At 37.4% G+C, this 13,145-nt stretch overlaps 1 protein-coding gene across 3 annotated transcripts; it reads right to left on the reverse strand.

Moving 5' to 3' along the window:
- Positions 1–938: 938 nt before the first annotated feature.
- LOC104907250 (ABC1 family protein C21C3.03, mitochondrial) lies at positions 939–12,864 on the reverse strand. 3 transcript variants are annotated; one of them, XM_010696148.3, is made up of 5 exons: positions 12,641–12,864; positions 9,247–10,531; positions 7,629–7,895; positions 6,320–6,475; positions 939–1,343 (listed from the first exon to the last, which is right to left on the reverse strand). In XM_010696148.3, exons 1-5 carry the CDS (start codon positions 12,646–12,648, stop codon positions 1,224–1,226), a joined length of 1,836 nt encoding a protein of 611 aa, XP_010694450.1. In that variant the 5' UTR covers positions 12,649–12,864; the 3' UTR covers positions 939–1,223. The 3 variants fall into 3 exon arrangements, with proteins under 3 accessions (XP_010694450.1, XP_010694449.1, XP_010694452.1); XM_010696147.4 differs by having other exon boundaries at positions 9,247–10,534; positions 12,641–12,863; XM_010696150.4 differs by having other exon boundaries at positions 9,247–10,639; positions 12,641–12,861.
- Positions 12,865–13,145: the final 281 nt, after the last annotated feature.

Genomic DNA, 13,145 nt, shown 5'->3' on the forward strand with positions numbered 1-13,145 from the left:
TAACGATACCTTACTTGATTTCAGGTGCAAAGGAATAGCAGATGACATAATTTCTTGATTCTTTTTCATTAAATAGCTCTAGTTAATGAATGATGACTCTAGTTGCCAAACCTTTACCTAGCAAATATAACATAGTCATACGTTTGTAAGGATACACTAATCGCAAAATCTTTCATTCGGAAAAAAACACCTCAATGTCTTGTTTTATCTTTCCATTAACATCTCTCACTTTGTTTGGCTAATAAATGTTCATTATAACATGATAAGTTAATAATTATTACTATTAGTGATTTCAAAAAATAAAATTAGCTGAAAAAGCAATTAGCCTAAGAGCTAGAACAATTTGCTATAATATTGATTAAGAAAAAATTAATTACCACTCTACGTCACTTCAAAATTGTCCACGTAGAATAGCATGGACAGAGCAATAAACCATTATTGGCATCAATAGTTTTAGGGTTCATCTTCTTTTTACAAAAAAAAAAAAATCTTATTCCAACATTTTGCCGAAAGTTAAATTCTATTAAAGCCCATTTGGTTCCCTATTTTTAAGCTTTAAGCAACCGAATCAATTACCAATTCGCTTTCTTCATGTTTGGTTGAACAACTCATCAATGCATTCCATTACTCGATGATAATGGACTCCCCCAATTTGTTACCTCCCCCTCACTTTCAAGTAACAAAATCCATTAGTTGGTGGTAATTGTTATCATTCCATAGTTTGAACCAGATACCCAATAACTATAATATTTTTATTACTATTCTCTTCCTTTATTTGTTTTCATTCCCTTTCCATTCCATATCTTGAACCAAACAACTCCTAAGAGTAAAACTGCCAAAGTGCTAATGGTGGCGAGGGTAATGGATTTGAATGGTTATTTGGGATCAACTTAACTCCATATACCTTTTTTTCTTGAAAGGAGGATCAACTTTCCATATACTTAAAACACACAAGTATCATTCGCATCGTTTAAAATGATAAAAAAGTACATGATCCAAGACTCTCAGTATGGCCACTTATCAAATTCGTCGTTGGGACCAGATCATGCTTATTGTATACTAGTAGAACTATGGTACAAGAATGCAATTGCAAGCAATGATAAAGATGCCATTCTATTCTAAACGAACCATACATACTTCTATGATTCTAGTATTAATAATTCAAAAAATTTAATTCTCGAGGGTCGAATGTTCATGGAAAGTATAGCTGATATACGATCAGCTCAGGGGGCTACCAGTCCTTCAATTGTGTATATCAGAGACTCTGCCCAGTCAACTTTAAACAGCATTGCTCTCAGAGTGTCTAATACGTTGTACTCCGGATCCAGTTTACGCTGCCAACCCTGGGTAGAAATGTATCACAAGAATGAATATTGCATAAAGTATATCAAAGCTCTCTTGTTTGTACTATAAGAGAAAGGAAAGATGTGTGAAAAAGAGACCTAGTGCATACTAAGAGTATACAAGACTTGTTTGGCAAATTAGTCGGGAATCAGGATCCTCTCCATTTCTTATATCAATGATCAGGACTGGATTAAGGGGGTAAAATGAAGGGAGGGTCTAATTTAGGTGTCACAATCCAGAGAAACGATATTGAAGAAAAGAAATGAAGAGGATCACAAATCTTAATTTTGGCTACCTTATTATTTTGTTTTGGCAAATAGTAGCTCGCTTTTTGAGCCATAAAATGAAAAAAAAGTTGCTCCAACACAAAATACAAGCCAACATACAAAATAGTTAATGGTAGTAACTGACTAAATTAACCAATATAGCTAATGCAACAAGCCAAGTGAACCACCCAACAGCTGAATATTGTTTTTTTTTTTTTTTTTTTTTTTTTTTTTTTTTTTTTTTGACAATGGGTAAAAGCAGTAGTAGGAGGAGAAAATTAGCTTTTCCTAGCTACTGTAGCTAGGTTATGAGCTAAAATGACCTCCTCCCTTCTACCTTTTTTACAACAAACAAAAGCAAAACTATTTGCAATACTCTTTATATCCTTAGTTATGTGATCCAAGTCCTGATTGGTCTTTCCTGAGCTGTTGAGGGCTCTGATGATTTCCTGATTATCGGTTTTGATTATCAGCTCCGAACACCTCCATTCCATGTCAGTTATTGCCTTCAAAACTGCGTACGCTTCTGTCTGTTCTGCTGAGGTTGCAAAGATTTTCCCCGCGAATTCCTCCATTGGGTCATTGTTGAGGTTTTTCCATGCGATAGCTGCGTTCCATTGACTCGTCTTAACATTCCTTTTCCACGCGCCATCTACAACCAAGGTCTGGGCTAATTTCGAAACACTTGTACCCCACGTCCACTCTAGATCTCTTGATATCTCCTCTACTCGGCTCCTAAGAGGGAGAACCCTCATATTCCTTTTATTTCTTGCTCTGTTGGCACTTTCCTTGATTATCTCCAAGATTCTTCCAGGATTTGGTTTTGGTCTTTTGAATATGACCTCGTTTCTATGCAACCAAATGCCCCATAAGGTAGAGATAAAATCTATTTCCATTTCTTCTCCTTCCTCTTTTTTCCTTTTTATGAATAGATTGAGAAAGATCTTAATCCATTCTTGAATGTTAAGATGAGCACCTTGAGACGTGACTATTCCCATTGAAGAGCTCCAAATTCTTTTGGACCATTGGCAGTCCCTAAGAAGATGGGCTAGGGATTCTCTTTGCATATTACACAAACAGCACATAGGGTTGATGTCTTTGATTTTCCTTTTACAAAGATTATCCGCTGTTGGGACTGCATTATTCAGAATTTTCCAGATGAAAAGCTTCCATTTCGGGAAAATCTCCGATTTCCAAAACTGCTTCCAAAATTTCGTAGACTCAAATTGATTGTTATCCTTTCGCTGCAAGAGCCAATACCCTGTCCTGACCGAGTAGTTTCCTGATTTGGTGAGGCTCCATTCTAGATTGTCTTCAGTATCCTCTCTTGGTATATGCATGGCCAGAATTTCCGAAGCTTCTTTCCTAGGGAAAAGGGACCAGATAACTGAAGACTTCCAAGTTCTGTTCGAGTTTATTAGCTCTGCCACTGTCGAAATGCTGCCTCTAGAAGGGTGGTTGATAGGGAATTTAGGATACAGATTAGCCTTTGAATGCCATTTGTCGTAATCTATCCTTATGGATTTCCCATTCCCAATTTTTTTGTGCATGCCCTCTTTTAGAGATTTGCAGGCTTTAAACATGCTTCCAAAGGCGTAAGAGCAGTTTTTAACCTTAGTACCTTCCATTACCATTTGAATTGGATCCATTTTGTACTTGGCCTTGTAGAGTTCATGAATGAGTGAGTCTTTGTTGTTATGAATTCTCCATGCTTGATTGAAAAGTAGGGCTTTGTTAACGTTTTCTATATTACTGAGCCCTAGACCTCCTTCTGACTTGTGTTTTTCAAGAACCTCTCTCTTCCTCCAGTAAATAGGTGCCTTATCCATAGAAGTGGACCACCAGAATTTAAGAAGTATGGAGGAAATCTTCCTTGAGATATTTCTTGGTAGAAGGTATATGGAGATGATATTTGCTGCTATGGAGGTTAGAATGGTATTAATGAGGATAAGCTTTCCTGTTTGGGAGAGAGAGGCAAATTTCCAAGAAAGAATCTTATTCGAGATTTTGGAGGTGATGTTACTGAATTGGGACGTGGTTCTTCCATCCACCTCCATTGGGCAGCCAAGATAATCTCCTATCTTATCCTTGGACCTAACACCTAGCGGTCTCCTCATGATTCTCAGAAATTTCTTGGGTGTGTTCGGGCTGAAAATAACATGCGATTTGTCAAAGTTAATTGACTCCCCTGATTTTTCGCAGAAAGAGGAAAGCACTTTTTTTATAGCCCAGCAATTCTTAGGAAGAGCTTTGAAGAAGAAGAGGGCGTCGTCCGCGAAGAAGAGGTGCGAGATGATTGGAGCACTCCTAGCAATTTTGAGTCCTTGTAGTTCTCCCAACAGCTGGAGATGAGAAAGATTTCTCGAAAGAACTTCCATACATAGAATAAAGATGTATGAAGAGAGAGGGTCTCCTTGACGAAGACCTGCTGAGGGGTAGAAGAAGGAAGAAGGCTCTCCATTCACTAGGACAGAGTAGGAAACACTTGTTATACATTGCATGATCCAGTTGACCCATTTTTCTGGAAATTTCATTCTACTCAACATTGCTTCCACAAAATCCCACTTAATTCGATCATAAGCTTTGCTCAGATCCACCTTTAGAATTCCCGCAAAAGAATTTCCTTTTTTCCTCTTTCTCACCCAATTAATGATTTCATGAGAAATGAAGCAATTATCTGACATTTGCCGGCCCGGAACGAAGGCGTTCTGGTATTTGTCAACTATATCTCCCATAATAGTCTTTAATCTGTTGACCAGCATCTTCGAGATAATCTTGTAAGAAGAGTTACAAAGACTAATCGGGCGGAAGTCCTTTGTTTCTTGCGGCCTATCTATTTTCGGGATGAGAGTGATGTAAGTCTTATTTTGTTCCTTAAGAAGGAAACCTGAGTTGAGAAAAGATTGAACACAGTTTATAACATCTTCGTCCACTATGTTCCAGTTTGCCTGGAAGAAAACTGGAGGGATGCCATCCGGACCCGGTGATTTGAGAGGCTTGGAGCAAAAACAAGCTTTCCTAATATCCTCTGTTGAAAAAGGAACGTTGAGATGATCAATGTGGGTTTGAGATAAGATTTTGACCGGATCAAGGAAACTATCTTCTGTGAGAATATTATTTCTATTAACATCATCAGGCTGGAATAGGTTTTTGAAGTTTGTAAGAAAGGTATCTTTGATGATTGTCTGGTCAGTTATCCAGTTTCCCTCTGCATCCTTGATAGCTTTGATTGTATTCCTAACCGCTCTCCCTTTGACGCTTTTGTAGAAGTAGGCTGAAGTTTGGTCTCCAAATTCATCCCAACGGGATTTAGCCCTTTGTTCCAGTAGGTAGTTTTCAAATCTATAGAGTTTAGGACCTGGAGTCTGCTTTCTTGATCCAACTCTGCCATACTTGTGTGTGAAATTCCTTTCTGCTGTTCCGAAAGGTTGTTCATGATTTCCTTCCAGTCTATGTTATTTTTGGATTTGAAAGTGAGGCACCAATTTCTAATTCTCCTTAGGGTGTTCTGAAGTTTCCTTTGGAGAATAAAGGAGGACGAGCCCTCCAGATTTTCCTTCCACTCATCCTTAATAATGTTATTCACTTCCTCATACTTCAAGCTCCAGGTATCCAGCCTGTATGGTCTTAGTTTCCTTATCTTAAGAGAATCCTGTAGGTGAAGTATTATTGGACTATGGTCTGAAATCAGTATTGGGAGATTCCAAGTTTCTGCTTCAGGGAAGAGATTTTTGCACTGTATATTGCAATAGGCTTTATCTATTCTCTCGTAAATAACCTCCTCTTTTGATCTATTATTTGTCCAAGTGAAGTTAACACCCTGGTATGGTATGTCCGAAAGCCTGTTACTGAGTTTCCAGTCCATGAAATTTTTTGCTCCTTGAATAACAGCTGAATATTGTAAGTCATTCATTATTACATAGAATATTGTACTTCAAATTGTACGGTAAAGGTGTGGCACTTCCACTTTGTGATTTCCTTCAAATCCAATTAAGCAACACGTGAAAATTCAACATTCGTGTTGTGAAAAAGAAAGCATGACGGTTTGATGATACAAGAGGGAAGTTCAGTAAAAGCAACAGGAAGAATTGCTCAGATACCCGTGAGTGAGGCTTATTTGGGTCGTGTTGTAAATGCCCTAGCTAAACCTATTGATGGTAGGGGTGAAATTTCAGCTTCTGAATCTTGAAAAAAAATTCATTCATATCCGTTATTTCGGATGAAAAAAAAGAAGAAAACAGAAGGTCTGTTGAATTTCAAGTATTCTGTTTTACCAATAAGATACGAAGACTTCACATTTGGAATTGCACAAAAAAGACTATTCAAGGATCATGGAGAAAGAGAGTTAACACAAGGACATGAAAATTTTAATATGATGCATGCATTCGCTATCACATTTTCGATATTTAACTTCATTGTTAGAAACTAAAACAAAAAAGCAGCTTCACTCTTGTATTATACACTCGTACTACTATATTCTTATATGCACAGTTTGTAGAAGGCGATTAGTGTAGTCCAGTTTTTCATGAGGAAAATTAATTTTATGGCCGGCTATTTTGAGCGGACTTCCCTCCATCTAAAATCGGTTTGTAAACAAGGAGGGTTACACAAGAGGAGATCCTGCCATGAAACTATAGGAGTCACGGAAAAACCATTTTGAGATCTGGATAGGGAAATTTTCCAGAATAAAAGAAAGGGCCAGATATTACCTCAAGAACCATGGTTGTTACAATCACTGTACAGATATTTCCATCAATGTTGACTTTATGGTGCCGAACTAGCTCTAGAAGTTGCTGCATACAATCAGCAGCATGCAGAGTACAGCTCTCAGGTGAGCGCCAGATATTGAAATGCTTTTCCACTTCCTATTAACCAATATATTAAATCTAATCAAACAATCCATTACTATAAGAAAAAAAAAAGAGCATACAAGAATCATGCTCTGTATATATTCATGCAAAAATTAGAATGTTCTGCACTCACATAGTAGACATGCCAATATTTTTACCAAGAGGTAGCCTAATTATCTCTAAGAAAATGCGATCACTGGACGTACACATGTCGGTTTTGTCTAAATGTATGAGAGAGGAAGACAAACCTTCTAAGTTCTAACAAATTTCTTCCAGAAACCAGATGTGCATAACTAAAAACCTAAAGAAATGATCCCTTTGAGCTGGTCGAGACATCAGACTTGAGAGTGACTTCTTAGCCTAATCAGCTTTTGGACTCTAGAACATATAATAGTCGATACGACTATCTGATCCCATGTTATTATGGCTGTGCTTCAAACTTTAAACCAGGTAAGACTTGTGTGGCAGACAAAATAACAGTATCAATCTGTCTTACAGCGTCTGATAGAAGTTCCAGTCATCACTTGAATTCTGAGATGGTGGGAAGTAATACTGACCTTCTTATATCTAGTTAGGGTAGTTGCCTCATCAAGCAAGTGCAGGAAAAGATATAGAACTAAAAGTTGTTCTCTGATAGGAACATAGGTCAAAGGGAACTCATTCTGGAAAACTTTAGCAATATCAATGGAAAGCCGGTTCAACAGAAAATGTGAAAATGTCCAAATGATTAGTGACAGAAGACATCCTTTTTGAGGGGCAGAGCTTAGTTGGGGCAGTTAAGGGCCACCCTACCTCTATCTTTTTTTTTCTGACTGATTAGGTCTAATCGATATGCACTTATGCAGTTTAAATTTACATAAAAAAATAGAAGCTTAATGGCTAAGTATTTCAACTTTTACACTAGAAAATAAGGGTTTGAACTTTGGATCCATAATTTTATGGTCCAAAATCCGCCGGCCACTTTGGGAGGAAAGGCATTAACTTGGAGCACAGGCAACATAGAAGACTATACACTAGGTAATTGCAAATTCAAGAGGGAACTTGACCAAACACTTAATCATATAAGTACTCAATAGCACGAGCTTTTTAGCTGCATGCCACTAAAGAACTAACTCTGATTGCTGAGATTCATTACCAAAATTCTGGGAGCAGTAAAGGTTGCAAGTACCTCGACAAAAGCCCCAGGGTTTGGGCAACTTTGGCGTTCTGAAAATTGTAGAGTACATTGAGCAGCAGTGTGACCATCTCGAAGAGCAACAGCCTTGAAAAACTCCACTATGTTCATCCTATCTCTTTTAGAAAGTTCAGCAGTCATGCCTACATCAAGGAATATGACATGAGGTCTTGATTCAAAGAGCTGTGTCCCTGGGGTTCTCTCCTTTATCCGGACAAGTATATTTCCTGGATGCATGTCAGCATGGACAAAATTGTCGACCTGAAAACAAAGCAGGTTCTCGTTATTTAATAAAGTCAACAGAATTGTACCAAAAATCAAAACTACATCCAATATCATTGTTCTTATCAGGAGAAACCGCATATCTGCATTTGAGGTACTAAAGGTGTACTTGATCAGGTTGTGAAAAATATAATGTAGGACTATAGTATCATTCTTTTCACCTAGATACCCCTCATCTGAAGATTTAAAGTTATCTTTTATAGTAGTGAAATGAGCCAAAAAGCTTATCCAAATTTACCTATCTAAATGTATTCTTCCTGAAACTTATAATTTGAAGTGAAAGGCCTATACTTTTCAATCACAGAGAATGGTAATAGGCTAGTAGCATAAAGAGGAAAAAGAAACCTGTATTATCTGTATCTGTATGTGATGTTTAGTTGTAAAACTGACACTCAAAAAGAGTTTCCTTTATCAGCCCAACTCTAGAATATTGTGATGTGTGATTCAAAATTTAAGATTCAAGGATTGCATTTTAAAATCCGAAAACCCAAACATGATTCAACAAGCATCAACATGTGCTAAAAAAAGCAATTTAGGCAGCTGAAACCACTTAATGGATGCAGAGAAGATTAATCAGCAGCTGTCCACTGAACCATTGATCTTAATAAGAATAAAACATAATATATTTTCTTGGAAAACATTATTCTTTGTTTTATTTGTATCAAACCCAAGAACAGAGACTTCAAGTAATTCTTATCATGTTTTTTTTTTTTTTTTTCCAGATCTTCAAGTATATGTTAGATGGTATGGATATAGCATATTCCTAGACAAGCTATGGCAACATACATGTCGGGAGAAAATAAGATTAAGATGAAAGTTTGTGAATGAGGAAGTGACAAAAATTCCAAACTCTCACTGAAGCTGAGGTTACAGTGGCAAGGGCCAACCAAAGATTACTGCAGTTATAAGAAGTTGCATAATCAGTCACGAAATTTGAGGGTATTTGTCACAGGAAAACAGGGGAAGGAACATATTCTCAATATGTTCATTGGAAGAATAACAAGGGTTTGATAGGGAACCCCTTGAGTTGCCACAGACCCTGTGTCAACTGTCAATACTCAAAATGAGCAGTTGAACCCACAACTTTGAAGTTCGGAAGAAGTATATAATCAAAAACCCCCAACAGGGGTTCTAGGAGGGGAAAAGTATGCTTTTGCGTCTCTGATGTTTCTCTAGTTTGTTTTGCATAGAGATACTCTGTACTTTTCTTTCCATCTTTCGCAAAATGTAACCTAATAGATGTTCGTTTGTCTTCGCAAACAATATGGAGCGAAAAAGCGAGATATTCACATGGCATTAGAATTTTTAAATAAAGAGCATAACTTCATACCAAAAGCATTTTCAGGAGGGCATGACTCCCAATTGAAGCAAGGGCAGTTTTAATACTACCATGTCCTTCAAGTTTATCAACGTAATGCAAGACACTTTGACCATGTTCATAAGTTTCAACCAGAACAGCTGGGTGAACTAAAGGATAGAGAGGTTTCGGGAACGAAACATCCTTCCATCTGCGGAAATTATAGATGAATCGACTTAAATGAGCAGCTTCCCTTGCCAGGTCAACTTGAGACATCATAAAAACTGCAAACTGTTGCAAGCTTTCATCCAGTCTCAACCACTTCAATGTCGGTATCAAGTTCGAAACTTTAGCAAACACATTTATAATAATGAAGTCTCTACGGATTGCCTCACCAACGCCAGGATGCCTGACCTTCACAGCAACTAACCTAGGCTTCATCGTGTGACCAGGATAACGGAATTTAAGAGTAGCTCGGTACACCTGAGCAACACTTCCAGAAGCAACAGGCTCCTCGTCAAAGTTCTCAAAAATTTCCCCCAGCTTGCGGCCAAATGCCTTCTCAATCGTTTGTTTAGTGAAGGCAAAGCTATGTACTGGTGCTTGGGAGTGCAGCTGTGCCAGTTCTGTGCAAATATCCTGAGGGAAAAGATCGGGCCTTGTAGCAGCCCATTGTCCCCATTTTATGAATGCTGGGCCAGCCTTTTCTAGAGTGCAGCGAAGAACTCTAAGCCAAGCTTCTCTAAACTCTACACCAAGTGAATCAGCAAAAGGAGCCATTACTATGCAAGGTGAAAATATGACTGCTAAATAGATTGCCCGAAGAAAGATAGTAATAGTCTCTACCAGTGAAAACACAATGGATGTCAAATAAACATGTCCACTTTGCGCATGATTGTACAGAGTACCAGCTACTGGTAAGCATTCTGCACGAGTCCACTCAAAATGTCCACATGAAAACTGTCCAGCTAGTAAAGCAAGCACACTGGGGGCAAGAAGCTGATAGCGGCTCAAAGCTAAACTCACAGCAGCAGCTGCTTCGCTAATACGAGAAAGAGCTTGTCCACCATAAGTCTGCATGTAAAAAAGCCTTCTCCAAGCAACTTTAGCTTCATGGGAGACTAAAAAACTTGCTGAGAAGCTATGCATTTTCTGTATTCCATTGGTGGAAAATAGATACTTTGATTCTGAAAATTTTCGAGGAGCATAGGTTTTGCTCACAAGATTGTACTGTGAGCAAAGATCAAGCTTGCTATAGCTACATTTCTGCTCGTGAAGAAAGGCACGAATTATCCTTCTGACTCTCCCAGCAGCCAAACTTCTGCAACCAAAGAGTCCACCAGAAATTATTCACGCCATAACTGGGCGAGGCTTGTAAAGTAAATAAGTAAAGGATCCATGAAGATGCAGCTCGATACCAATCAACCTGCAGAACGTTAAATCAGAAAGAAAGCTATGATTTTTGTGCAATTGAACTACATTGCCTACTGGGATGGTTACATTCTGTAGTCACAGTAGCAAACCAGTGTTCAAGTAGCTCGTACACATAATTGTTTCTGGAAAGTATTCTTCATAGAAACTAATCACTCTGTCCTGATATTCTAGTCTCATTAGGGTAGTGGAAGGTTAGGATACGTGAGAGTTCAGAAGAACTCGGGGGAGGCTGGATATGACTTGGATGGAAGGCAATATAAATGACATGAAGAAATTAGATTTGCAGGAGCCTGTAGCAATTGACAGAAGTGAATTCATGTAAACGGCCATCAGAGATAACATCATGACTCATGCATGACTCTTTATTTTTGATGGGCTATATAAGAGACTGGAAGGGCTTAAGTATGTACTTGCTTCCTCATCATCTTGAGAAGCTTAAGATTACCATGTCAATCTACCACCCATTCCCCACCACTCTCGAAGATCCACACTCTTCCTGAATGGATCAAGGTATACATCCATTATTATGCGTAATTTTTAGGAAAATTGACATTACCAGTCCAGATTGTGGTTGATTTTCTTTGAAAGGTCCCAACTTTTGGTTATCTCACAACATTATAACCCTGGGGTTTTCTTCCCAAAATGATTTGTTACCTTAAGTAACATATTCAATTGGTTAATTGTGATACTTAAGCTTTGAATCAACAAGCTTATAGAACATAATCAAGTGTTGTAATTAATTGATTTGCCAGTTTAGATAAGATGACAGACCATTGAGAATCAAAAGTTAGGACCTTTTAAAGCAAACTGCTCACAGTTGGGAACAGTAGTATCAAATATTCCTGTTTTAAATGTTCTTTTTGCTTATATTATACTTTCCTCCTTTTGTTTTGTAGCAACATTTTGCCTTCTATGCTTCTGTAATAAACTGGATCTGAAAGTTGCAAGAAAATATACATTAAGGGGTCGTTTGGTTCAATATATGAAATGGAATAAAGGGAATGGATACAAATAGAGGAGGATAATGGTAACAAAAATGGTTATCTTTATTGAGTGTTTGGTTCAAGCCAAGTAATGGAAATGAAGGGTAACCATTACCTTCAAGTAATGGATTTTGTTGCTTGAGGGGGAGGGGAAGGTAACAAATTGGGGGAATCCATTACCATCAAGAAATGGTAAGGGATTGATGTGGGGTTGAACCAACAAGAAGAAAGGGAATCGGTAATTGATTCCGTTTCTTGAAACCCAAAAATAATGAACCAAACGACCCTTAAGAGGAATATCGTCAAATTACATATCTATAATTACCAATCAAGATTAGTACTTTAGTACACAAGTCAATACGTTGCAAGTTACAATACAAAGAATCACAGGAAGTATCTTGGTAATGCGACATGAAAAATCTTGGTGTATGGATTGATATTAGTCCCGAAAGTTAAATCCTACAAAACATACTTCCCAACAAGAAATCAAGCACCCCACATATTCCTAGTGATCCTCACTTTGCCAAGAACACAACTTTTATGCCTCACAGACTCTGAATAAGCAACAGCCAAATCGAGCTCGAATGTAATAGATACTTAACACAATCCTTTTGTAGCTCAAACAATAACATTCAATTGATTACTGAAACACTATCAACAAAATACAACGAAGCTTCAAATACACAACAAATCTCTTTCATCCAAATCTGTCTCCAACAAAACTAATCCATCTTACTAAATCTATATAATGACGTCTTCTGATTTTTACCAATAAAAAGCTATCTTCCAATTATATTTCATATTATTTTCAGCAGCAACATTCAGGATCAAATGAAATGACCCAATACCATTGTTCCAGAAATAATAGCAAACAACCCAAAAATGAACTTAACTCCTCTTCCTTGATAATATAACAAAAATCAATGCAAACCCATTTCCAGATTAGGAATAAAAGTGATGAAAAATTACAATACCCAAATTAAAATTAACCCAACAAAAAGAGAATTTACCTGGACATGATTAATTAAAATGGGGTTGAATATGTGGGTCAAAAATCTGGCGGTGTTGTGGAATCAGCGGCATTCTTTGAGCTTCAAATCAATTGATAGGTGTTCATCGTCGCCAAAGTTTGTTCACTTGTTCATTATGTGTTCGAATGTGATTATAATGTTTAAGTTTCCGACCACAATAAATTGGGCGTTATATCTGCGATTTTGCTTTTTCTTTTTTGTTTACTAATTTAACCCTCTATATGGTATTTTGTTTTACTTTTTCATGGAACTTTTCTTTAGACTTTACTCCTTAATGTTGGTTGGAGTATGAAAAAATATATGTGATCATAAATAACTATGACCATGATAATCTAAAGTTTTATAATACTTGGAGTATGGAGTATACAATTGACTTTTAATTCTAGAATTTTTTCCATCAATAATGTTAAAGGGAGTATTAATTCCTCCTATACGCTGAACTTATATTAATTTTATGGATGCCGTCCACGTAGGACAGCACGCT

This window comes from Beta vulgaris, chromosome 4 (assembly GCF_026745355.1).
Source record: "Beta vulgaris subsp. vulgaris cultivar EL10 chromosome 4, EL10.2, whole genome shotgun sequence".
NCBI lineage: Eukaryota > Viridiplantae > Streptophyta > Magnoliopsida > Caryophyllales > Amaranthaceae > Beta > Beta vulgaris.

Excerpts from the sequence above, each read along its gene's own strand:
- LOC104907250 (XM_010696147.4), bottom strand. Across the intron at positions 7,896-9,246 it reads CCCTCCTGAAAATGCTTTTG|GTCGACAATTTTGTCCATGC; the intron begins GTATGAAGTTAT and ends CTTTGTTTTCAG. Across the intron at positions 1,344-6,319 it reads TAACAACCATGGTTCTTGAG|GGTTGGCAGCGTAAACTGGA; the intron begins GTAATATCTGGC and ends ATTTCTACCCAG.